The sequence below is a fragment of the Phyllostomus discolor genome, chromosome 9, assembly GCF_004126475.2.
Source record: "Phyllostomus discolor isolate MPI-MPIP mPhyDis1 chromosome 9, mPhyDis1.pri.v3, whole genome shotgun sequence".
Lineage (NCBI taxonomy): Eukaryota > Metazoa > Chordata > Mammalia > Chiroptera > Phyllostomidae > Phyllostomus > Phyllostomus discolor.
Window position 1 is genome coordinate 56,172,978 of NC_040911.2, and position 27,256 is coordinate 56,200,233.

Sequence of the window (27,256 nt, forward strand, 5' to 3'; positions counted from 1 at the left end):
TTGTGACTGAGGGACAAGCTGGTGAGAGAGCCCCATTTCTCTCTGTGCTATATTTAGAGTGGCACAGAAAATCCCAGACTCTATGGTTTCCACCTGTTCAGATGTCTCTGCAGCAACTCCATTTCTGCTGAGCCACGCCTCTTCCTTGCTGGGCCCTGTCCTGGATCCCATTTCCTGATGGTTCCAAAAGACTACTGGTAGCCCTTGCTGCATCCAACAGCTATCCTATCTTTCCTGGCTTAAATTCCTCCATAACGTCCAAATGTCCAAAAGGAGTTATTACAGAGCCTGGAGCTGTGCCAGAATGGGCTCCCCCTATGTTTCTGTTCATAAACCTGAGGATCTAGCTAAACTCTTGTGCCAGCCAGGATTTCTACCCGAACATGACATAAATATGCAATCTGGTGTATCTGTTTTTCTTTCTCTCTCTCTTTCTTTCTCTCTCTCTTTCTTTCTTTCTTTTTCTTTCTTTCTTTCTTTCTTTCTTTCTTTCTTTCTTTCTTTCTTTCTTTCTTTCTTTCTTTCTTTCTTTCTTTCTTTCTTTCTTTCTTTCTTTCTCTCTTTAAAAGGAGGGAGAAAGAGAGGGAGAGAAAGAGCAATGTGTGAGAAATATATTGATCAGTTGTCTCTCACACACCCCCAACCAGGGACCTGGCCCACAACCCAGGTATATGCCCTGACAGGGAACCAAACTGGGAACCTTTTGACTTGTAGGCAAGCTCTCAATCCACTGATCCACACCAGCCAGGGCTGGGTTGTTGTCGTTGTTGTTGTCGTTGTTGTTGTTGTTATTGTTGTTTGCCCTATGACCTCTTTTGACTGTAATGGTAGTTCTCAGCCTTGGGTGATTTTAAAAAACCTTGATGCTCCAGCTACACAAAAAACCCCCAAGAAATCAGTTTCTGTGGAGAGAGGGCACCCACGCTTCAGTATTTTTAAGACTCCTTAGTATTTTTTAATGGGCAGCAAATGTGAGAACCACAGTTCTTGATGATTGGTGACTCTACATTCTTTCTTCGTCTGGCAAGCTCCTACTCACCTGACAAGACCCAGCCACCTTGCCAGCCCTCCAGGCATTGGGATAGCCCTGTGCCTCTGAGATTTAGTATCCCACCTCTGCCTCAGCCTCCATCCACATCACTTTTTAGCTCTACTTGATTGCTACCTCTGCCTCAACCTTGGCCGCCAGACTCAGAGTTCCAGTGGCCACTCTGCTAGATCCTCTTCACAAGGATAAAACTCAATAGTGCCCTGCTAATATGGATACTTTCTTTACTATTGCTATTTGAAACATTTATGGTCTGATTCATTAATTTGGGTCATAAACTCCTTCCTTCCTTCCTTCCTTCCTTCCTTCCTTCCTTCCTTCCTTCCTTCCTTCCTTCCTCCTCCCCTCCCTCCCTCCCTCCCTTCCTTCCTTTAATAACCACTGATGATGCCACTATTGTCTGCTCAGTTCTGGGACCCATATAGCAGATTAGAAGGTTGTGGGGGTAAAGAAAGAAGCTAACACATCACACAATAAGACAGTCTTTGCCAGGAGCTTGCTGCCTCTGCCATGAGGAGATAGTTATGACTCAGGATAATACTCTAACAAAACTGAGCACTTAATAGAGGCTGCTTAATTTTTCTGGTGAAGATAGCACCTACCACGAGCACATCAGTTACTGTGTCCTTGCATTTCTTTTTGTATAACACCTAACCCAGGGCTAATTAGGAACTTTAACCACTCCTTACCGATGATGCTAATAATAACATTTGCATCAAAACCTCATGAAAGAACAGGGATAGATAATACAGAAAACATAAAAAAGAAATGATTGAGAAATGCTCTCTTAAGTAATAAACTTGTTGTGTAGTGTGGCAGAGGACAAGATGGATACTAGCAATATGCATTCTTTACTTCTCTTTTATTCACAGAACCATGTTTTGTTTGGATCAGCCAATATGCAGTTAACAAATTAGATTTTTTCTGCCTCATTTGCAGCTAGGGGTAGCCATCTTGTGCAGTGCTAGCAAATGAAATGTAGCTGGAATATGTCAGAGAGCTCCAAGAAAAATTTGCTTTCCTGATATGAATCTGGCCCCTTCCTCTGTGTTGCTTCTGTGTCTCCTTTCTGCTTAGAAGATGAGGAGGAGTGGCATCCTTGGGCATGAGAGGCACAAGCTAAGAACAACTGAGCAAAATTGCAGATGGAGGCTTGGGCATTGATGGCACTTTGGCATTCTCACACCTGCTTCAGACTTTGTATAGCATGAGAAAAGAATAATCTTTTATTCGTTAACTTACTACTGTCAGATTTCTGTTGCATACAGTCAAACTGCCACCGACTGGTATGTGATTTGGTGCAATGACAATGGAGTCCCCTGGCTATACAAATTCGGCATCCTCACCTCTAAAATGAGGTTTTAATATTCACTGTTATGAAAGATTAAAGATAATGTACAAAAATGCCTAGAACAGAGGCTGGTGTGCAGTTGGCACTCAATGAATGTCAGGAATCATAATTCTCATTTCTGGCAATCTGTTCATGCCCATGAGGTCAACCTGAACAATTCTAAGGTGAAAATGGAAGACAAAGTTGAAATACTGGGTGCCTCTCTGTGCATGCCAGTCTGCCAAGTATGTTGAGAAACAGAGCCAGACTCACACAATCACAGTGTCTTGAGATTTCTGCCCAAACAATGAAATTCTGTAATATAACTGAAAAATACAACTTAAAATCCAATTAGCATTAGATTTACAGAAACCTGTGTTTCTATTAATTGTGTTATAGAAACCAGCAACAAAACCACTGTTAGTAGCTGTTTACTGTGTAAAACAGTTTTGTATCTATCATTTCATTCTAGCTTCATAGCAGCCTCTGCAGGACTGACAGATGACCTGACTCTGGGCAGCAACACTGAGACAAGAAGCCAGTGCCTCTGACTCTCAGCCTCAGCTTAGCTGATCCTGCTCAGAGCCTTAGAGCCTCCCTAGAGTTTTGTGCTGGTGTGCTGTGCACCCTAGAGTTTTGGGTACACAGCACACCAGCTGGTCTGCATTGTCGGGTAGAGGAGATCTCAGAGCAGACAGAGTAAAGGGGAAGAAGGTACCTCACTCTGCTGGGCCCTCTACATGCATTATCTCACAACAATACTTATTAGGTTATAGACCTATCTTGCCCATTTTGTAGATGAGAAAATGAGGGCTTGCAATAGTTAAACAAGGTCTTCAAGATAGCACAGTCCAGTGGGGACTTAGACCCAGGCATGTTTGTGCTGTCTGGGGTAAAGATTCCAACAATGTACTGCTGATAACACACAGGAGTACAGGATGACAATGTTTAGTCACAGAAAACTCATTTTAAAGACTGTTAGGCAAAGAAATATGTGTACTGGGACTCTTCTCAGCCATGGAGAATGTCACAGAAATGATTAAGGAACTGCATACTGACTTAGTCTATGAATATTACATTTTTATGGTTATTGTGGATTTTGTTACATGACAAAGAATCAAAGATTCAGCCTAAGGACATGTATGTGTATAAGTGTATGGATATGCAGGTGTATGCGCATGCATGTGTGTTTGGGTTTTCTCATGACCCATATGGTCTTTTGAGACTTTTACTATTCTCCTGTTTTGAAATTCTTTGTAAACCTCTTGTGGTTAAAAGAGAGTTTAAATTGTCCTTTTGTTGACTGCACCACATCCATCTGAAGTCCCTTGAAAGAAAACCAGGGCCCATTTTATAAAGAAAGCTCACTATAAATGTAAGAGAGTGTTACTTGGCCTGGGGCAAGTTCTTATATAAACATATTCCCACTTTGGTTTTCCAGTGGAGGTCCCAAGCTCAACAGAAACTGCTGGTCAGACATACTTTTTGTTTACATAACTACATATTTTTTAACTCAGAAACATCTCATGGAGAATATCTTTTCCAGTTTCATTGCAGGAATTGGAAGAGAATAAGTGAGGAAGAAGAAGGATGAAGGTAAGATGTACTGTACACCTTTCTAGACCCCAAAACTGTCAGGCACTGACCAGAATCATGGGCCCTGCTCACTGTGGCCCTGAGGATACTCACCATGATCATGGGCGAACACCAGCAGCTCCAGGCCCACTAGCATCTGAGCCAGCTCATCATAGCGACCACAGTGCTCCCCAGCTCCATGGGACACAAAGATGAGGGCTCTGTAGGTATGAGAGGGGAGCCAGGTTAGGTAGCAGATCACTGAGGCTGCAGCTTGAGCAGTCTGAAGTTTCATGACATCAGCAACAAATCAAAGACCAGATACAGACTAAATGCATCTGTAGGTGAAAGCAGATTACTCTTAGAGTGCTGAGCTTCAGGGTTCCACAGAATGGAGTCCCAATCTTGGCTCTACTGTGAACTCACAGGGATAGAACTCATCCGTGAAGCTTCATTTCTTTACCTGTAAAATAGTAATAACAGTCTCTTCCTCTGGAAAGGGGCAGTGAGACTTGCAGGTGTTAATTTATACCAACACGCCAGACAGAATGCTGGCACGTGGCAAGCCCTCAATTGGTGCTGGTTTCCTCCCTAGCCAAGCTGCCCAGGTGGACCAGCCCTAAGCCAATTAGGATACTCCATGATCACGCCATAGTGACTGGTTCAGGTATAGGTATGTGACTCGAGCCAAGCTGTCTTGATGTAATCAGAGCTGATCCCAGAGCTTTGGCCTAGATGGTCAGGAGAAGGTATTTTCATTTCCCCACTATACTAGCCATGGAGGCTGTGGGCCTAGAATGGCCCCAGCCACCTGGCCCAAACTGAACTATGAGTTGACTCAACAGAGGAGAACCATGTAAAGGAGGGCCACCAAGTCCCAAATGTATTTGAGCTCTGAATCCAGCTGGCCCTGAAGCCAGCATTCTCCCTCATCCTGCCTTTTGTTGTTATTGACATCATTGGATTTTCTGTGACTTGCAATGAGAAGAGTCCTGACATATAATTCTTTCTATTTTTGTGTAGAATAACTGTACTTACACATTCATTCTTCTACAGGCTGCTGGCATTTGCCTTATATGTGTGACTTTTATTATCCTCCCTCTCTCAATTTGGCAAACTCCTCCTCTTGCTTCAAGACTGATCCTTAAGATTCTCCTCTGAAAAAGATTTTACACCTTCTGAGAGGCTGTCTTAAGTCTCTTCTCTGCTCTGGGCCTCTGTAATCCCTCTGTTACAGGATGGGTGACAGTTGCTTTTTACCTTCCTCTAACACTGGTGGAGGACATGCAGGCTTCTCTCTCACTTTTCTTTAGTGACTAGCATAGTTTTGAGTTATTGGAGGGTACTCTGCAAATGCTGTTTGGATGAATGGATAAATGACAAAGGTTATGAGGTTTTAAAATAAACAGCTATCAGAGAGGAGAGGGGAGAGAATTTCATGGGGAAAGGGGAAGGGTTTACAAGAACAAGTATAAAGGACACATGGACAAAACCAAAGGGGGGGATGGAAACGGGAGGGAGGTGGGGAGGGCTGGGGGGGTGGGTTGGGACGGGAGTAAAAGGCAGAAAACTGTACTTGAACAACAATTAAAATTAAAAATGGCAAAAAATAAAATACAATAAACAGCTGTATTTTTAACTAAGATACGTGCAGAAGAAACCTCAGGAGCTAGAAGCAGAGTTTGGCTGCAGTCTCAGTCACCCAGGAAAACCTTCGATGAGGCATGAGTGCTTTAGGACACAAACCATAGTGTCCATGGCACATAGCTTACACTGGCTTTTACACTGGATGGTGTCAGCCCAGCAGTGGTGGAATTATGAGAGGGGATTTAGATTCTTAAGTACATAACTTTCAAGACTCATGTTTAGCATAAGACTCATGAGACATTAGAGTCCCTTCAAGCAAGGAGTGACTGCTGTGATACACACCCATTCAATTTCTGCTAATGAGGTAGGGGCAGGGAAGGAGGAGAACAGTAGCTGCCATTTTATTGAGCATTTACTATGTGTCAGTTCCTCTGTTAACTCCATCTACAAGAGTTATAATCCTCAAAATCATGCCATTCTTTATTTCTTTATAGCTGAGAGTGAAAATCAGAGAATTGCCCAAGTCACAAAATAAGTTGATAAAAGGTAGATCAGAGCATGTCAGCACCTGGGTTTCAGGTCTTCAATGGGCTACCAGTAGACTCAGAATACAAGTCATCTTGTCCCTTGCTTCCTCATCACTCCTTCTGGCTACATCTCCAGCCCACCTTCCTGTCCTCATGAGGGGCTTCCAGTCATTTCTTCAGCAGCACCCAGTTCTTTCCACCTCAAGGCCTCCAGCTTTGACATCCCCTTCTCCCTAGAGTGCTCTCTGCCAGATTTCCCGTGGCTATTCCTCATGCCTGGATCTCAGGAAAAATGTCACCTCAGAAGGGCCTCTCCTCCATCCCACCTACGGTGATCTCCTTCTCTTGGGCCTTTCTGACCTGCACTGGACCCTCACTGCACATCACAATTTACCATTTGCTTGCTTGATTTTTGGCTCTCTCCTCCACTTTGAAGTCAGCTCAAGAGGCCAGGAAGGCAAAATGCCAGAGCAATACTCCAGTCTGTGGTACTGAGCAGGGACCAGAGAATATGTGTTAAGTGAATAAACACTTTTTTCAAAAGCCTGTGTTCTTTCTATAACTTCTCTCTTTCAGGTTGTGTAGAGGTAGAACAGCACTAATTCAGTTTACCATGCTGCACACTTTATTCTTTAAGTGGAATATGAACTACCAGCATTAACCTCATTTTCCTGTGGCATCTGTCTTCCCTGCTCTTTACCTAAAGATACAAGAGAAACATTTCACACCCTCTTTATTGTTCCATGTAATGCCTAGCCACCTGATTATACCTGTCCACCTGACACTTCTGGGGTCCACTGATGGACTCCTCTCAGCTACTGAGGAGCATGGCTGGATCCTACTCATCATCTCTGATCTGCAAAAGTGACTGGACCTCCAGAAAAGGAAGCTTAGACCTTTAAAATTCTTTGGGAATTGTGGCAGCTGCTGTATTAAATTAGTCCATAGTTAATGCAGAAGGACAAGTGATTAAGCCAGTCATTCAATAGTTAGCCTCTCACTGCATTTTGGTCCAACTCAGTGGAGAACTTAGGGGTTTCACTCAGTGTCCAAAGGAGTGGCACAAGGCACTGTCATCATGCCTGGAATTGCCTGCCAAATAGAGTCCACTTCCTAGGCAACATGTGGAAAAATACTTGGCCTTTTACTATACAGAAATTCTTCTATTCCAGAGGTTCTCAACTTGGGCCACACCTCGAAATTACCCAGAGAGCTTTCAAAAGTGCTGAGGTTGGGTCCCACCACCAGAAGAACCTCTGGGCTTAATTGGCCTGGTGTGGGAAAGCTCAACAGCTGTTCTCATGTGCAGCTGAGGTGGAGAGGCACCTGTTTTATTCACCATGTGCAGCTTGGGCGACAATGCTGCTCAGATGCCACTAGGAACTTGCCAGTGGCAAGAATGTAGCCATTTTGGTGTGGAGACTTACAGCCACTTTGGAACCACTTATCTCCCTGAGGAACATGCTGGATAAACCATGGGTTCCATCTGTAGAGATGAAGAGGCTTCTGTAGCTTGCTGCTGCCATCCCTTTGGAAATGAAGTAGACTGTATGACCATCCCATTGCAGGTGGCCAAGGCTTCAGTCACTCTTCTCTGCAAAGGCAAAGCAGCACTTGCAGGCTCAGGCCTCTTTCCCCTCTAGATCCATGTTAGGCATCTCTTCAGACATACATTGCAACAACAGGCCTCATTCTGGTCTTATGCTACTGCTGCTGCAAGGGGCAGGGGAGAGGGGATTCCCCTGAGTTACTGGATTCAGTTCTTGCCCGGCCCCCAATTCTGATAAATCAGTCTTCCTCCTACCCACATTTACTGTTCTTTGGACATGAGTCTTTGTTTTGTATAATCTGTTTGGCAAAGTGAAAATCAAGTCATGTTACCTCTGTGATTGAAACCCCTCAGAGACTTTGTCCATGGCCACAGAACAAAGCCTGCTGCTTTTGTGATAATATATCCTCCTCACCCTGCCTTGGGCTTCTTGATGTCCTGGGAAAGTAGTGATCTTCATTTATAGCTTTGCCAATTTCCATGGTATAAATGCTCTCACTGTGACTGATTTTAAGCCATTAGCATGCCATCACTGAATTCAGAGTTGAAAAGGGGTGTGCACCATTGGCCAATGAAAGCCTGTCCAAGCCCGTTCTAGCCTAGGTTGGTGAGCCCTTTCCCATCTGAATGGGCTTCTGCTGGAGATGACCACTCTCACCCCCATCTTTGCATGCTGGCTTTGATCATCATTTGAATCTCAGGCCTCTTCTGACCACTTTGGTTTCTTCAGTACTTGTCACTGTCTAAATGTACTTATCCAGTGCTATGCTTTCTTTTGCCTCCCCTAACTAGACTGTGTTCTGTGAGGGCAGAGGTCTTGTTGGTCTCATTTACAACTATATTCTCAGCTGGGAAAAATGTTAGTGCATAATAATAGCTTAGTAAAGATTTGTTGACTGTCTGGATGATCCCTTAGGCTTGGATCTCTCTGCCCACAGCAGTCTCCCAGGTTGGAGCTTATGCCCTGGGGTAGGGGTCTTGAGAAGCACGCTGGTACCAGGATTTTTCATTTATTTGTCCCACCCACTTGCTAGGATGCCCCCCTCCCCTTGTCAGACCTCCCTGGCTTTCTCCCCTCACACGTGCTATAGGTGGAGCCACCATCTGCTTATCGTTCTACCCTGTGTCTAAAACTGACCAGTTCCAGCCCCTCTGAGCTCCTCTCCTGGTTGCCATCGACACATCCAGCTACATTCTGAGCTCTGTGTCTTCATGTCTTGTCTCTTTGGAGAAAGTGCAATACTCCATCAAGGCTTTCTATGGAACTTCCACATTCACGCTGGATCCTGGCCACTACTTAGGATTTCACAGTCGTGATTATATTTATGCTCTGAAAGTACACAGCACTAAGAAACTTAGGTGTTGAATAAAGAATACCACATATGTCAGGAAGCCATGAAGAGAGAGCACATGCCAGGAGGGTTGGTTTGATTCCCAGCATCACCACACATGCCTCTGGGCAAGTCACCTGGCCACTCTGAGCCTGCAGTCACAGGATGGTAGTGACAATGGCCCTTTGACTGAGACTGTCCAGAAATAGTGACTCAAAGCTTATCATATGCCAGGTCTCAGGGACACAGAAATGGAAAAACAGCCTTGTCCCTACCCTCATATAGCTGACAGTTTCACAGGAAAGACAGATACTGAGCAAAGAATACATGTATAAGTGTGTATTGTGAGAAGTGTCATGAACACAAAGATAGGGGTACCACAGGGGACCTTACTGGCACTGAACACAATAGATAGGGAAGGCCTTGAAGAGTTCAAGCTGAGACCTGAAGGCTGAGAAAAGGACAGTCATGGGCAGGGATGAGAGCTATTGGGGTTTAGGGTTGTATCTAGGATAACACAGGTGCACCTATCCTAGGCACAGAATGAAGGTCTACAGGGGGCTTCTGAGAGGAGAAGGTGCCTTAGATGAGCTCTGAGAAGTGAGGCAGCCAGAGTTTGTGGGTGCCTTGGAGACAGCAAGGAGCTAGGGGTGGTAGTTCCTTCATACAGAGTGTGGTATGGAGCAGAAAGTGGTATGGAGTATGGAGATGGGGGTAATCTGATTTTTTGAAGCATGTCTGGCTCTGTGGACAGAGAAGCAGGGAAGCTACATGGCCAGACTCTCCTCCACTTCCTCCCTTGGCCTTCTGAAACCTCAGTCAACAATAGCAGCAGGAAATTAACAAGGCATTTATGCAGACACAGCAATATCCACAGTGGTAGAAATTAGGTTGCAGAAGAGGCTAGCAAAGATCTTTTGGCAGGACCACCTTTAATGGCTGTGGCCTATTAGGATCCAGTTGTTCTGGGAGAAGGCAGTGACTATTAGAGAGGGAGGCCTGGGCCCAGGAGCAGATGGCCTGCCTGGCATCCATCCCTGGGAAGCAGAGCAGCTCCCAATAAGGTATACACAGACCTTGAGATGAACATGTTGCAGAATTCCTCAGTGTTTATAAGTCAGGTCCTGCTTACTCATGCCCGGGTGTGACAAAGGGGAATTTCCCTTCCAAAAAATTAATTTTCCCTTTATTCCATTGCTTATTCATTGTTGAAGTGATGAACCTTTCTGGATCTCAGTTTTCTCACCTGCAAGATGGAGATAATCCAAACACCAACCACAGAGGGCAATATGGAGTAAATGAGATGTGTATGGAATGCTTGGGGCTTTGCCTGGCATAGAGAACACATTGCAACTATACACTCTGAAACCCTTTTCTCTGATGACACAGATGGTCCACTTGCAGTCTGGAGGCCTGGGTTTATGCTCCAGCCTTCCCATGAACTGGTTCCTGGGTTTCCATGGGGCTCAATTTCTCCACCTGGCACCAACTCACTAAGGTTTGGGGATGAAATGATGGAAGATATGTAAAAATATGCTAAAGGGCTCTGTTGCTCAACGTTGAGGCTTCTGCTTTCCAAGTCATCTGCTCTGCTTGGCTAACCCCTCCAATGGTGAGGGTCATTCATAGACCCACATGGTGCTGGGATCCCTGGAAAGGTAGGCAGGGAACAGTCCAGCAGCCCTACCAGCACCTTAAAAGACGGAGACCAGTGTTGGGAGGAAAAGAGCTCACTTCCACGAAAGGGCCCCCACATATTTCCCACAGGGCTTTGGGCTTGGCTAGCACCTACACCTCCCTCTACCTGCATATCTATAGAGTGAGGATCACAATGATTCCCTCACAAGGCTGTCAGAATTAAACAAGTGCTTAGCATGGCCTGGCACTGAGTGGAGAATGTTAGTCTCCTTCCTGCCTGCCCTTTTTTGAGCAATGTCAAGTTTTATTAAAGGAAGAGTTAGGTGTCCAACTGAAAAAGCATTCTACTAATTTTACTAGGAAAAGTTTGGAAAACAGGATTTGTTGGGAGAAACAAATGGTCAGAGGAACACAATGAATATTCCTGCCCCTAGGCAGCATCTCTGGTGGCAAAATGGGGGTATCTGACCCAGACAGTCCCACTGACTTTTTTTAACCTTGTTTGAAATTAGCACACATGCTATTGACTTTTATAATGTCCTTGGGTGAAGAGTGTAGAAGGGAATCTGCCTGCCTCCTCTCGAAACTGTATATGCAATTATCTCTCAATTATTTCTAAGGTACTCCACTCAGGCAGCACATGGCCCACCTCATCATCCACATCCACCAAACTCCTACTGCCAGATTTATTATCTTAAAAGTCATAGGAGCTTCCTGTCAAGATGGCAGAGTAGGTAAATGTGGTACTCACCTCCTCCCATGACCACTTTAAAACCACAACTAAACTACAGATCAACCACAAATGAGAACCGCTTGAAATCTAGCTGAACAGAAGTCCTATATCTAAGGATATACAGAAGAAGCCACATCGAGATTGGTAGGAGAGCTTAGGTGCTAAATGTGCTGGTCCCACACCAAAGTGTGGTGGTTGAAATTGGGAGGGATATTTTAGTTGTGGAGGTCCACACTGAGCAGCGAAGGGTCACAACTAGACACCAGTTCCCCCAGTGCCAGGTAAAGAAGTCCTCATAATTCAGGCTGTGAAAACCAGCAGAGATTGTGTCTGAGAGAGATGAAGGCTTTTGGAGTCCCAGGTATTCCTCTTAAAGCACCTGTGCATGCACTTATTCAATCTTATGCCCTCTGATCTCCAACACTAGGGCAGCAGCTTGAAAGGCACCAGGGACATACAGGAGAAACTGAATTGTCTGGCTTTGGGGTGAAATCTGAAGGGGTAGCTTTCTCCCAGACAGAAGTGCTGGCAGAAGCCATTGTTCTTTTGCTGAGTCCTCCCACTGCCAGTATAGGCAGGCACCACATCCAAGCCTCCTTCAACCTGGCTAATGCCATTCACCCACACTGATGATTCCCTGAAATCTGGCTCCCACTCAACTTGCAGGCCCCTCTAAACTGCTTCCAGTGTCTTTTCCCTACAAACAGCCTGTCTTGGCTTATGCATCAGAGTTTCCTAAAATCTCTCAAAGATTCACAACCTACAAACAAGAGCATCTGGCCTCAGCATGTCCCATACATCTTGCTAAGTGGCCCAAGCCCAACACTAGTGGTAGCCAGCCTCAGTTTGCAGCTTAGGTCTTCCAGCCACCTTCAAGCCCAGCACAAAAAGCAGCCATCTGTAGGTCACTCTGTAGTTCACTCCAGGTGGCCCAGGAATACCAGGGATCGAGTGGCAGCTGATCTTGGCCTACATCTCCTGGGAAGCTGCTAAGCCAGTACATCTGGTGGACAGCTTTGGACCATGGCAGAGCACCACCCAACCATTTCTACCAATGATAATCAATGGGCAGAGTCAGCAGGCACCAACAACTTAGTGAAGCAAATCCTGTTTCATTATGTGTGCCCCTTCACAGCAGCTCCTCCATCCTTCCCATGGCTAGACCTTGCAGCTGATTGGCCTGGGGTCAATCCTTCCTACTGACATGCCAACAGAAATCAAGGCTCAACTACAATAGGAGAATGCACACAGCCTACATGGGGGTGCCTCTGGAGTGCCCAGCTCTGGTGACTGGGGAGGCTGAGCCACTGGGTCCTACAGGACACCTACTAAGACTGGATGATATAGCAGCTCTACTTAATACATAGAACCCAACACAGGAAGGTAGCCAAAATGGGGTAAGCAAAAAAACATGGCCCAAATGAAAGAACAAAACAAAACTCCATAAAAGAGCTAAACAAAATGGAGATAAGCAATCTACCAGATGCAGAGTTTAAAACACTGGTTATAAGAATGCTCAAATAAGAGAAAAAGAAGATGGCAGGGGAGTGAATGGAGGTCACACTGACCTCCTCCCAATCTGGAATTACAACTCAATTGTAAAGAAACCACCCAAAAGAAACAACTGAGCAACAGCCAGAGAGAAGCAAATAGCTTCGGACATACAGAACCAATTTCAGCACAACTGGTCTGGTAAGGAGTGCAGTAGAGACTCGAGAGGGCTGGCTGGGTGCCCACAGGTGGCAGCACTGGCAGGATAATTAAGTGGCTGGTTGGATCCCCCAAAGAAGATTGGGGTCTAAACCCTAAGCTAAGAGTCCCAGCCTAGAACACCAGAGCCCAAAAAGTACACAGAAGACAACCAGCAGAAAAAGCAGCAGGTTGCTCTTTGCCAGGGACAGATGTTGGAGATGCAAGGGCTGTTTAAAGGGCCAACACACAAATTTTCACTTGCAGCCACTTGTGCGGAGCTCAGGCAAAGGCAGAGGCAGAGTAGGTTGGAGACATCTGAGGAGAGACTGCGGACAGAAGCCTTGGGGAGAGAAACGCAATAGCAGACATCGGGATCCCAGTGCTGAGTCATTCCCCAGACTTTGTGCTCAGGCAGACTACTCCCCTCTGAGAGGCAGTAGCCTGAGGGAAAACAATAGTCCTGACCCTAGAAGGGTCTCTACCCTGGCCCTTTGGTGCTTAAGCCTGACTGCTGAGGCCTAGTGACCAGAAAAACAACCGAAGAAGGCAGCCAAAGACAGTAGATCACTGACAAAGGTTGGGCAAAGTGGACTAGAGAGACTTGAGGAGAGACTGGGGATGGAGGTTTTGCAGAGAGAACTGAGAAAGTAGCCACCAGATCTGGTGCTGAGCCAACCCCCATATGCAGCAACTAAGCTGTTCAGGCAGTCCACCCCCCTCCAAACAGCAGCTACCTGAGGAGAAACAATAGCCCCCACTATAGGAGGAATTCGGCCTACCCTATGGTGCTTAAACCTGACTGCTGAGTGCAGAGGGACCATATTAACAATTGAAAGAGACAGCCAGTGACAGCAGATCCCTGGAAGTATCAAACAAGCTGCTTAAGGTCAGACGAGGTCAATATCTGAGATCACCAGAGGCAGATCCAGAAAGAAAATAAAAACAGTGGCAAATACAAGAGACTACCTATACAAAAGTCACTGTGGTTTCCTTCATGATTTGCAATATCTTATTTCCTGCATAGCTTTATAATATTCATTTCTTGTCCAGTGAATTTGTATATAATAAGTCACTAGATTTTATATTATAGTGTATTTCAATCCATATATTTTGCCCCTCCCTTCTCTTAGCCCATCTTACCTTCCTCTTTCCTTGCAACATTCTCATTTTAAATTTGATTTACTCTCTAGCTACAAATTGTTTCCATTTCACACTCTTACTGTTTCTCCCCTGCTCAGACACTCAAGATGAATTCTTCTGTCAAGGGTCATTTCACATCCTCGCGCCTAGCTATCAAAATACCTGTGTTCTCTTTACACCTATAACAAACTTTGCTAGTTGGTTGTGGGTAGGGTAGGAGTCGTTGCATTGTTTTCTCAAGGTTATCTCTAGAGCTTCACTAATTCTGTATTACAAATAACAAATTTTACTGGACCCCTCTCAACTCTTTTTCTTTTATCCAAATTTAATTATGCTGTCTTAGTCTGTTTTTTTCTTTCTTTTTTGTCTTTCTTCTATTTCTCTTTCATTCTGCCCTTTTATTTTTCTTTATTCTCCTTATTTTCCTATTCCTTTGCATCCCAAGTTTTAATTTTTCCCTCACTTACTCTAGTTTTTGTTCCTCAATCTTAGTATTCCCTCACCCTCTATAGTTACAAAATCACTTCCCATTCCTCTAAACATCTTTTAGATTTTTATTTGTTTCTTTTTTCCCTCTTATTCTCATACCACCTATATTAATTTTAGCTTGTTTGTTGTTGATAGTATTCCAATGGATCTTTCTCTCCATTTTGGTCCCTATATTTCATTAATTATTTAATATTTTCCCTTTCTTTTTCTTTCTCTAACTTTATTTTCTTTTATACTATTTTAATTTATGTTTAAACCTAATGTTATACCCTTCTCTTCTCATACACTGTTCCACACTCTTCATTCCCTTTCTTTTTTTTTTCTTTTAAAAGACACCAGCGTTCAGGCTACCTGTCACTACCAAATCCAATTAAGCAATGACAGTGATTGAATCTTTTTTTTTAATTTTATTTATTTATTTTTAGAGAGGGAAGGGGGGGGGAGAGAGAGAGAGAGAGAGAGAGAGAGAGAAACATCAATGTGCGGTTGCTGGGGGTTATGGCCTGCAACCCAGGAATGTACCCTGGCTGGGAATTGAACCTGGGACACTTTGGTTCCCAGCCCGCGCTCAATCCACTGAGCTATGCCAGACAGGGCTCATTCCCTTTCTTTATTCATGAGGTAAACTTTACCTTCTCTCCTTCCATTGCTCCAAATCCCAACTCATATCAGTGCTCCTCCCTTACCCTCTCAAAATCATTTCTCTTTTAGTAGGTCATCTCATATGCACTCTCTTTTCTTATAATAGTCTTAATCTCATTACACCTTTGTTAATACTGGTTCATTAACTATTGATAGTAGGATTGTGAGGAGAGTTACATTTCTGGGTGTGGGTTTGTTTCTTGGGCTCTGTGGTTTTGTTCAGACAGTGCCTGCACAACAGCATACCAGATGTGGTGGGCAAAGTGATGCTCAGTCAACCAGTGGCAGGGAAGGACCCACAAAAGAATGACTCAACAACAATAAAAACCCAATTACATCCAGAAAACTAGCATAAAAGTCATAAAGGACATCCCAAGAACATCAATTTTGGGTGATCCAGGAGACTGCACCACTGAATCTCACAGGCCTCCCACCATAGAAGTTCACACCACAAAGTCAGAAAGTCAAAACAGAACAATTTAAGAAACAGAAGCAAACAGTAAGTGTCCCACAAACAATGGAGACAAAGAAACAATCCCCAATCTAAAGGAAAGAAGGAATCCTCAGAAAGAATTCTAAACAAAATAGAGGCCAGTCAACTATCAGATATTGAGTTCAAAACAATGGTTATAAGGAAGCTCAATGAACTCAGTGCAAACTACCAAAAACTGCAGGGAAAATACAAGGAACTTACTGCAAATTATATAAGCATAACAAAGGATATAGAAAGAATCAACAAGGGCCAAGAAGAAATGAAGAATACAATTTCTGAATTAAAGAACACAGTAGAAGGAATCAAAAGAAGGCTTGATGAAACAAAGGATTGAATCAGTGACTTGGAGGACAAAGTAGAAAACAATTCCCAAAAAGAGCAAGAAAAATAAAAAAGACTGAAAAAGAACAATGAGGTGTTAAGGAAATGCAGGACCACATGAAACAGAATAATATCCATATAATAGGGGTAATGGAAGGTGAAGAAGAGCAAGGGATAGAAAACCTGTTTGAAGAATTAATGATGAAATACTTCCCTAATTTGACAAGAGGAACAAGTCCAGGAAGCAGAGAGGATACCAATCAAGAGGAACCCAAAAAAGCTGACTCCAAACACATCATAACTAAAATGGCAAAATTTAAAGACAATTCTTAAAGGCAGCAAGGGAGAAACAAGAAGTAACATACAAAGGAGCCCCAATAAGACTAGCAGCAGACTTCTCAACAGAAACACTATAAGCCAGAAGGGAATGGCAAGAAATATTCTAAGTGATGAAAAACACACACCTGTAACCAAGAACACACTATCCACCAAGGCTCTCAATTAAAATGGAAGACCAAATAATGAGTTTTTCAGACAAAAGAAGGCTAAAAGAATACACCTTCACTAAACCATCACTACAAGATATGCTAAAGGGACTGCTTTAAGAAGAGGAAGAAAAACAGAGAGAGAAAGAAACAAAGGTACAAAGGGAGTAAAATGGCAATGAATAAGTACCTATCAATAGTAACAATAATGTGAATGGATTAAATGCTGCAATCAAAAGACATAGGGTAGCTGAATGGATAAGAAAACATGACCCACACATATGCTTCCTTCAAGCAACCCACCTCAGAACAAAAGACCTACACAGACTGAAAATGAATGGCCAGAACAAAATATTCCTTGAAAATGGACAGGAAAAAAAAAGCCAGAGTAGCAATACTTATATTTGACAAAACAGACTTCAAAACAGAGGCCATAAAAAGAGACCCAGAAGGACACTTCATAATACTTAAGGAAAAATCCATCAAGAATATGTAAACATTGTAAACATATATGCACCCAACATAGGAGCACGGAAATACATAAAAAAATTTTGGAGGACTTCAAGAAAGATATAAATAGCAACATGCTTATACAATGGGATTTTAACACCCCACTATCAAAAATGCATAGATCTTTCCAAACAAAATGTCAACAGGAATATTGCAGCATTGAACAATTCCCTAAACCAAATAGACTTAACTGATATATATAGAACCTTTCATCCCAAAGAAGCAAAATACATGTTCTTTTCAAATGCACATGGAACATTTTCAAAGACAGACGACATGATAGGACACAAAACAAGCCTCAACAAACTCAAGAAAATTGAAATCATAGAAAGGATATTCTCAGACCACAAGGGTCTGAAACTGGAAACCAACCTCAAGGAAAAAACTCAAAAACACTCAAAATCTTGAAAATTGAATAGCATGCTACTAAACAATGAATGGGTTAAGACTGAGATCAAGGAAGAAATCAAAAAGTTTCTGGAAACAAATGAAAATGAACTCACAACAGTCAAAAGCTTATGGGACACAGTGATGGCAGTCACTGCTGAGGAAAGTTCGTAGCAGTACAGGTCTACCTAAAAAAGATAGAAACACTTCAAATAAACAACCTAACCCTACATCCACAAGAACTGGAGAAACAACAACAAAGACAGCCCAGAGCAAATAGAAGGAAGGTAATAACCAAGATCAGAGCAGAATTAAATAACACGCAATAAAAGTACAATTCTAAGGTTCAACAAATCCAGGAGCTGGTTCTTTGAAAAGATATACAAAATTGACAAGCCTTTAAGGAGACTTATCAAGAAACAAAGAGAGAGGATCCAAATAAACACAATCAGAAATGAGAGAAGAGAAATTGCTACTGACACCACAGAAATACAAAGGACTGTAATTACTGTGAAGAACTGTATGCCAAGAAATTTGAAAACCTAGGCGAAATGGACAAATATCTAGAAAAACATAATCTTCCAAAACTGAATGAAGAAGCAATAGAAAGCCTGAACAGACCAATAACTGCTAAGGAAATCAAAGCACTAATCAAGAAACCCACCACACAAAAATCCTGGACTGACAGTTTTACAGGAGAATTCTACAAAACATCTAAGGAAGAGCCAATCCCTATCCTTCACAGACTTTTCAAAAAAATCCAAGAAGAGGGAAGACTCTCAAACTCTTTTTACAAAGCCAACATTATCCTAATCCCAAAACCAGGTAAGGACACAACACTGATGAACACAGGCCAATATCACTGATGAACATAGACACTAGAATTCTCAACAAAATATTGGCAAACCATATCCAGCAATACATTACAAAGATCATACACCATGATCAAGTGGGACTCATCCAAGGGATGCAAGGATGGCACAACATTCTCAAATCAATAAATAAAATACATCACATAAGCAAAAGCAAAGACAAAAAGCACATGATCATATCAGTAGATGCGGAAAAAGCATTTGGTAAGGTATAGCACCCATTTATGATAAAAACACTCAGCAAAGTGGGAATAGAGGGAGCATTCCTCAACATAATAAAGGTCATATATGAGAGACCTACAGCCAACATCATACTCAATGGTCAAAAACTAAAAGTTTTCCCATAAGATCAAGAACAAGACAAGGATGTCCACTCTTACCACCCCTATTCAACATAGTATTGGAAGTCCTAGCCACAGCAATCAGACATGAAGAAGAAATAAAAGGCATCCAAATTGGAAAGGAGGAAGCAAAACTGTCATTGTTTGAAGAATACATGATACTGTACATAGAAAACCCTACAGACTCCACCAAAAAATTACTCGATCTAATAAGTGAATTTGGCAAAACAGCAGGATACAAAGTCAACACTCAGAAACCAAAGGCATTTTTGTACACCAACAGTGAAACATCAGAAACAGAAATCAGGAAAAAACTCATTTCCTATAGAAACAAGAAAAATAAAATACCTAGGAATAAACCTAACCGAGGAGGTAAAAGACCTGTACTCAGAAAACTACATAATGCTGAAGAAAGAAATTAAGAAAGACACAAATACATGGAAGTATATACAATGTTCATGGATTGGAAGAATTAACATCATCAAAATGTCCGAACTACCCAAAGCAATTTATAGATTCAACGCAATCACTATCAAAATACCAATGACCTATTTCACAGATTTAGAACAAACACTTCAAAAATGTATATGGAACCATAAATGACCCTGAATAGGTGCAGCAATTTTAAGAAAGAAGAACAAAGTAGGTGGGATTACCATACCTGATCACAAACTATATTACAAGGCCATGGTAACCAAAACAGTCTGGTACTGGGATAAGAGCAAGCACATAGATCAATGGAACAGAATACAGAGCCCAGAAATAAACCTAAGTCTTGGTGGTCAATTAATATTTGAGAAAGTGGGCAGAAACATAAAATGGAATCAAAATAGCCTCTTCAACAAATGGTGTTGGGAGATCTGGATAGCTGCACCCCCAAAAATGAAACTTGACCACCAACTTACACCATACACACAAATAAACTCAAGATGGATAAAAGACTTAAATATAAGTCATGATATGATAAAAGTCCTAGAGGAGAAGATAGGTAGGAAAATCTCAGATATTCCAAACAGCAATATTTTCACTGATATGTCCCCTAGAGCAAGGGACATAAAAGAAAGAATAAACTAACGGGATCTCATCAAAATAAAAACTTCTGCACAACTAAAGAAAACAGCATTAAAATGAAAAGAGAACCAACCTTATGGGAAAATATATTTGCCAATGGCTCCTCAGACAAGGGTTTGATCTTCAAAATGTATAAAGAAGTCACATAATGCCACACCAGGAAGACAAACAATCCAATTAAAAATGGGCAATAGACTTAAACAAACACTACTGCAAGGTGGACATACAGAGGGCCCAGAGACATATGAAAAAATTGTCAGCATCATTAGCCATCAGAGAGTGTTGGAGTCTGCCCTGCGTGGTCTCAGGAAGCTGTAACCCCCTGTGGCTAAGGCTGAGTCAGAGACCTCCAGACCAGGAGCCACTAAGGAGACAAAACTTATTTCCCTGGCATGAATGCTGCCTGTTCTGTGCTGGCCGCCAATGCTTGATCAGTTAGCCAATGACAGGTAAGATTTCCCAAGGAGGGAATTGCCTAAGACAGGCATGATCACATGGAGGCCTCAGGGAAGGACTTGGGGGGCTGTGGAAATGAAGGGGTAATCGACATCAACCCCTGCCCCCTAGGCTTTGTCAAAACCTGAGTCCTTGTTCTTAGTTGTGAGAAATCCAAGTCTCCTGGCTGCCTTTGTCTCCTCTGCCTGACTCAGGCCTGCAGAAATAACAGGGGTGGTGCAGTCCTGACCAGAGTCAACGGACCCCCGGGGTAATCAGACCTGGGACATAGAATATGCAAGATCCTGTGAGATCTGTTTGCTGGAGGATGCTATGGAATTAGAATATGAAGGCATGGGCAGGAAACAAAACTAGCCTTTTAGATCCCGTAGTCTTTTTAAGTGATAAAACCCCAAACTCTGCCCAGAATACCAGCAGGAGTCCTGTCAGCACCTTTGAAAGCTACCTATTCCTTTTGATCTTCCCTGCCAGACTTTAATCCACAAACTGTGTCTATATTCTTAATAAAAGCCTACTCAGGTGGGGACTCGGGACACTGTCCACTAGAGAGAGTGGCCGTTTCATCCCTATTTCCCCACAGGACTCAGTTGTCCCTGTGTATGTTTTTCTCATGTTTTGACTAGCATCCACAGCAGGGATGAATACTGTTGGCCAGTATCTTCCACAAGAGAGATGCAAATTAAAAGCACAATGAGGTACTACTTCACACCAATGAGAATGGCCATCAAAAACAAATCAACAAAAAATAAGTGCTGGCAGCTTTGTGGAGAAACGGAACCCCAGTACACTCTTGGTGGGAATGTAAACCAGTACAGCTTTTGTGGGAAACACTATGAAATTTCCTAAAGAAACTAAAGATGGAATTTCCTTTTGACCCAGCAATTCCATGCTGGCTTTATACACTAAGCATCCTGAAACACTAATTCAAAGAACCTATGCACCCTAATGTTCATAGCAACATAATTTACAATAGCCAAGTGCTGGAAGCAGCCTAGGTGCCCATCTATAAATGAGTGGATCAATAAACAATGGTACATTTTCACAATGGAATACTAGGCAGCAGAAAGAAAGAAGGAGCTCCCACCCCTTGTGACAACGTGGATGGGACTGGAACATATTATGCTAAGTGAAGCAAGCCAGGCATTGAAAGACAAATACCATATGATCTCACCTAAGTGGAACCTAACTAACAAAAGAAACTGGTATGCAAAATATAGCCAAAGACAATGAAATCTACAACAAACTAACAGTAATCAGAAGGGAGGGGAGAGGGAAATAACTTGGGAAAGAAGGAAAAGTAAATGAACATGAATGAGGGACCCATGCATAGAGCTAAGAGGGGGTAGAATTGATGGTGAGAAGTGTGCATGGGAAAGGCGGGGGGTGGGGAAGTGGGGTGGGAAAATGGAGACAACTATATTGGAACATCAATAAAAAAGTAAAAAGTGAAATAAAATAAAAAATGAATCTATTGTCACAAGATATATAAGAAAAAGAATGCTCAATGAACAAAGAGTATATGAACTCAGTTGAGAACTTTAACAAAGAGATAGGAAACATAAAAATGAAGGCAGAAAACATAAAAAACAACCGGTCAGAAATGAAGGCTATATCAGACGAAATCAACAGTAGATAGATGGAGCAGAGGATAATCAGCAATTTGGAAGATAAGGTAGCAGAAAACACCCAAATCAGAACAACAAAAAGAAAAAATAATCCCCTGAAAGTGAAGATAGTTTAAGGGGCCTCTGGGACAACATTAAGTGTAGGGACATCTGCCTCATGGAGGTGCCAGAAGGAGAGGAGAGAGATCAAGGAATTGAAACTCACTTAAAAATATAATGATGGACAACTTCCCTAAGCTGGTGAAGAAAACAGACATACAAGTCCAGGAAGCACAGAGTCCCAAACAAGATGAGCCCAAGGAGGTCCACACCAAGACATGCCATAATTCAAATGCCAAAGGTTAAAGACAAGCAGAGAATCTTAAAAGCAGCAAGAGAAAAGCAGTTAGTTGCCTACAAGGGAGGCCTCATATGACTCTCAGCTGCTTTTTCAACAGAAGCTTGTCAAGTCAGAAGGGATTGACATGAAATATTCAAAGTGATGAAAAGCAGGAACCCACCACCAAGATTACTCCACTGAGCGAAGTTATCACTTAGAATCAAAGGACAGATAAAGAGCTTCCCAGACAGGAAAAAGCTCAAGGAGTTCATCTCTACCAAAACATTACAAGAAATGTTAATGGGTCTTCTTTAAGAAGAAGAAGGGGTGATTAAAATAAAATTAAATTTAAAAAAAAGAAAAAGAAGGGGGAAAAGATTAAAAAACATGAATAATAAAGTGGCAATAAATATATATATTAGCAATTACTTCAAATGCAAATGAATTAAATGCTCTAATCAAAAGACATAGGGTGGCTGAATGGATAAGAAAACAAGACCATTATATATGATGTCTATAAGAGACTCACTTCAGGGCAAAGACACACATGTACTGAAAGTAGAGGGATGAGAAAAGATACTTTATGACAATTAATGCTGGAGTATCAATAGTTTTCCTGGACAAAATAGACTTTAAAACAAAGGCTATAACAAGAGACAAAAAAGGACCCAGCAATTCCACTTCTGGGAATTTATACAAAGATATCCAAAACATTAATTTTAAAAGATATCTTTTGGAGACTTCCAGCCAAGAAGGAGGCATAGGTACCACACTGTGCCTCCTCACACAACCAAAATAAGGACAACAACAGTGTGGATAAACCAGGAGGAACACCTGGGGAGCGAGACGGACTGCGTAACCTGGGGTCCCAGCACAGGGAAATAAAACCTCAAACCACCAATTGAAAACACCTGTGGGGGTTGAGGTGGCAGTGGGAGAAACTCCCAGCCACACAGAAGAGTTCGCTGGAGAGACCCACAGGATCCTAGAATGTACACAGGCCCACCCACATGGGAATCAGAAACAGAAAGACCCACTGTGCTTGTGGGTAGTGAGGGAAGTGACTGAAATCCTGCAGACAGTGGAGCAAGTGCCATTGTTTCCTCTCAGACCCCTTCCCCACATACAGTGTCACAATGTAGTGATGACGTGGGTTGCCCTGCCTTGGTGAACACCTAAGGCTTCACCCATTATACATCACAGGTGCACTGAGACAAAAAAAAAAGGACTAAATGAAAGAATAGATCAAAGCTCCAGAAAAAATACAACTAGGCAATGAAGACATAGTCAACCTATAAGATGCACAGTTCAAAACACTGGTAATCAGGATGCTCACAGAATTGGTTGAATTTGGTCACAAATTAGATGAAGAAATGAAGGCTATGCTAAGTGAAATACAGGAAAATATACAGGGGACCAACAGTGATGGGAAGGAAACTGGGACTCAAATCAATAATGTGGACCAGAACAAAGAGAGAAACATTCAAGCAGGAAAGAATAAAGAAACAAGAATTCAAAAACATGAGGAGATGCTTAGGGACCTCCAGGACACCTTTAAAGATTCCAACATCTGAATTATAGGGGTACCAGATTGAGAAGAGGAAGAGCAACAAGTGGAAAAGTTATTTGAACAAATAATAAAGGAGAACTTCTTCAATATGGCAAGGGAAATTGACTTCCAGGAAGTCCAGGAAGCTCAGAGAATCCCAAAGAAGTTGGACCCAAGGGGGAACACAACAAAGCATATCATAATTACATTACCCAAGATTAAAAATAAGGAGAGAATCTTAGAAGCAGCAAGACAAAAGGAGATAGTTACCTACAAAGGAGTTCCCATCAGACTGTCAGCTGATTTCTCAAAAGAGACCTTGCAGGCAAGAAGGGGCTGGAACGAAGTATTCCAAGTCATGAAAGGCAAGGACCTACATCCAAGATTACTTTATCCAGCAAAGCTTTCATTTAGAATGGAAGGGCAGATAAAGTGCCTCCCAGATAAGGTCAAGTTAAAGGAGTTCATCATCACCAAACCCTTATTATATGAAATGTTAAAGGGATTTGTCTAAGAAAAAGAAAAAATATGAACATTAAAATGACAGCAAGCTCACAGTTATTAACAAACACACCTAAACCAGAAACAAAAGCAAACTAAGCAAACAACTAGAACAAGAACAGAACCACAGAAATAGAGATCACATGGAGGGTTAGCAACAGGGGAGTGGGAGGGGGTGAGAGGGAAAAGAGGTACAGAAAATAAGTAGCATAGATGGTAGGTAGAAAATAGACAGCAGGAGGGAGGGTCAGAATAGTATAGGAAATGTAGAAGCTAAAGAACTTATAAGTATGACCCATGGACATGAACAAAATGGGGGGAATGTGGGTCAGAAGGGGTGTGCAGGGTGGAGGGAAGTAAAGGAGGGAAAATGGGACAACTGTAATAGCATAGCCAATAAAATATATTAAAAAATTAAGATAAAAAAGATATCTTTTGTGTTCACTGCAGCATTATTTACAATAGCCAAGATATGGAACCTAAGTGTCATCAATAGATGAACACATAAAGAATTGGTGCATATATACAATGGAATATCACTCAGCCATGAAAAAGAATGAAATCTTGCCATCTGCAACAATATGAATGAACCAAGAGGGTATCATGCTGAGTGAAATGTCAGACAAAGACAAATGGCATATTCTTTCACTTACATGTGGAATCTAAAATAAATAAATAAATGAATAAGAAGAACAGAAAGAGACTCATAGATACAGAGAACATTTTTATGGTAGCCAGGTGGGAGAGTGTTTGGTGGGGTGGGTGAAAAAGATGAAGGGATTTAGAAGTACAAATTGGTAGTTACAGAATAATTACAGGTATGTAAACTACAGCATAAAGAATATAGTCAATAATATTGTAATAACTATGTATGGTGCAAGATGGGTTTTCTTTTAAAAAAAAATACAAGGGAGATGTTTCTGACCATGGATAGTTTGAGGTCATGGTTTTTTCAAGGAGAAATATTTAAATCATATTTAACAATAATTTCCATCAGGCTATTTACAGTTGGGAAAGTCAATTCAAATGTCACCTGTTTAATTATTGTTTGTTATTCTTAATTAAAGTGTTAATGAATATAAAAAATTATCAGGTTTGAGTGGGACCCTGAGGCTGAGTTAGAGAGCGTGACAGGCTCTGTTGGAATCCAAATTTAACTGTTTCCCTTCCTCTTTCAGACTCCCTGGACGACTGTGTTCCTCCTTCTCTTGGCAGGGCTCCTGCAGCATGAGTAGCATGTGGCAGGGATAGAAATAGAACAAAATTCTTAAAGGGGTCTAAAATTTCATAGAGGGAACTAGAAATAGAGTTTGAATTTGTAAAACAGGTCAATAATGCTGATTTTCTGGGCTCTTTTTGAGCAATGATTGAGAGAATTTATGGAAAAGAACTCAGCAGGATGCTTGCTGTAGAGTCAAGCATTACATAATGACACACACTAGCAGCTGATATCTACTTTGGCCAAATATTTGTTTAAGTGTGTCATGCACTAATTCATTTAACCCTCACAACAACCCTGCTGGGTGGGTACTGTTATTTCCCCCATTTTAAAGATGAGAAAATTGAGGCCCAGAGAGGCTGACAAGGTTGTCTGCAGTCACATAGCTTGTAGGTTTTGAACCCAGCAGAATTTGAACCAATTAGGCTGGCTATCAAGTCTGTATTCTTACCATTGTGTGATTGCAATAAGAATTTAAGATACCATGTAATTGTGTCCCAGTGAGTGATCAGGTGGGATCCTGCAGGCCCCACACCTCGATTAGTTTATCCTCTGGCCTCCTGCCCCAGCCTGCCCCTTCTATGAATTCTGAAGTCTGTCCCAACTTCTAGGCTGAGTTAGCTGCTCCTCTCTGGGGCCCTGTAACATTTTGTTCACATCTCTTTTATCCAGTATTCATCATAACCTAGTATAAGTAGACCATGAATTATTTGGGGACAAGGACCATGTTTTATTTATCCATGCTAGTACCCTCTCCCTAGTAGCTAGAATGATCTTTGCTCCATGAATGTTGAATGAATGAATAATGTGGCTAAGAGAAGGCAGAGACAACCCTGGGCTAAAACAGTCAGGGAAGCATTCCTGGAAGGTTATAGACCACTCCTGCATTTTCTCTAACTATGTTGAAAGCATCTGATCCCCCTTATTTAATTCCCTTTCGCTATGCCTGGCTAGAGAGGCTTCTATAGTCTGCGAATGATACAGATACTTCAGTTGAGAGGTTGAGATGGCCACTGAGTCCACAGGAAGGGAAGAATGAGGAAAGGTGATGAGGCCCTGAAAGGTATGGCCAAGGTGAGAGAGTAAACGCAGGAAGTTTGAGGTGTGCCATGTAGACTCATAAGGTGGTCAGGAAAAGACTCGATGTGAGAGAGTAAAGCTCATCTGAGTGGAGAAGAGGCCCTGGATGCAGGAACAAAATGGTCGATTATATCCTCCAGGGGTTCAGAGTTGCTGAAGGATTCTGGGATAGGATGTGACTAGGTAGAAGGACACATCTATGTGTCCTGGGATAGGATGTGACTAGGTAAAAGGACACATCTTTTCCTATGGAAGGAAAATTTAAAATTCAGGAACACAGTAGGAATTAGACTAATTATCTCTGAAATACAACCCAATCTTAGTTTTTTGTTAAAAGGTAGAGATATTCAATACGAGCATTTTCTAATGAGAAAACAAAATTATATAATTTTTAAAAGGCCACAGGGAAAGCTTCCTTAGCATTCTTTCATTTAACACACCTTTCAAAATGTGCATAAACCAAAACCTAGAACAGCTTTGCATAAAGCATATTCCACCTTAAACACTGCTGTCTACTCCCAAATTGTTTATTTTTTTATTATCATAAAAAACACTATAAAACAGAAGATGTTGGCTAGGCCAAGTTAAGCCATTCAGTTAAGGTCATTAAAAGTAGATGCACTGACAATCACCCAGATTAACAATAATAGTGCTGACTGATATGTATTAAGAGACAGCACCCTGTGGATTGGGGCCCTGGAGTCACTCTTTGGACTGGAATCCTCCGTCCACTCTTCACCAGCTAC

The 27,256-nt window shown here is 42.1% G+C and overlaps 1 protein-coding gene across 1 annotated transcript in view; it reads right to left on the reverse strand.

Annotated features, from left to right (window-relative positions):
- Positions 1-27,256, reverse strand: part of MGLL (monoglyceride lipase) — a 156,225-nt gene that overhangs the window by 87,020 nt on the left and 41,949 nt on the right. The window contains 1 exon segment of the mRNA XM_028524851.2: positions 4,068-4,174. Coding sequence (XP_028380652.2) covers positions 4,068-4,174 — 107 coding nt within the window.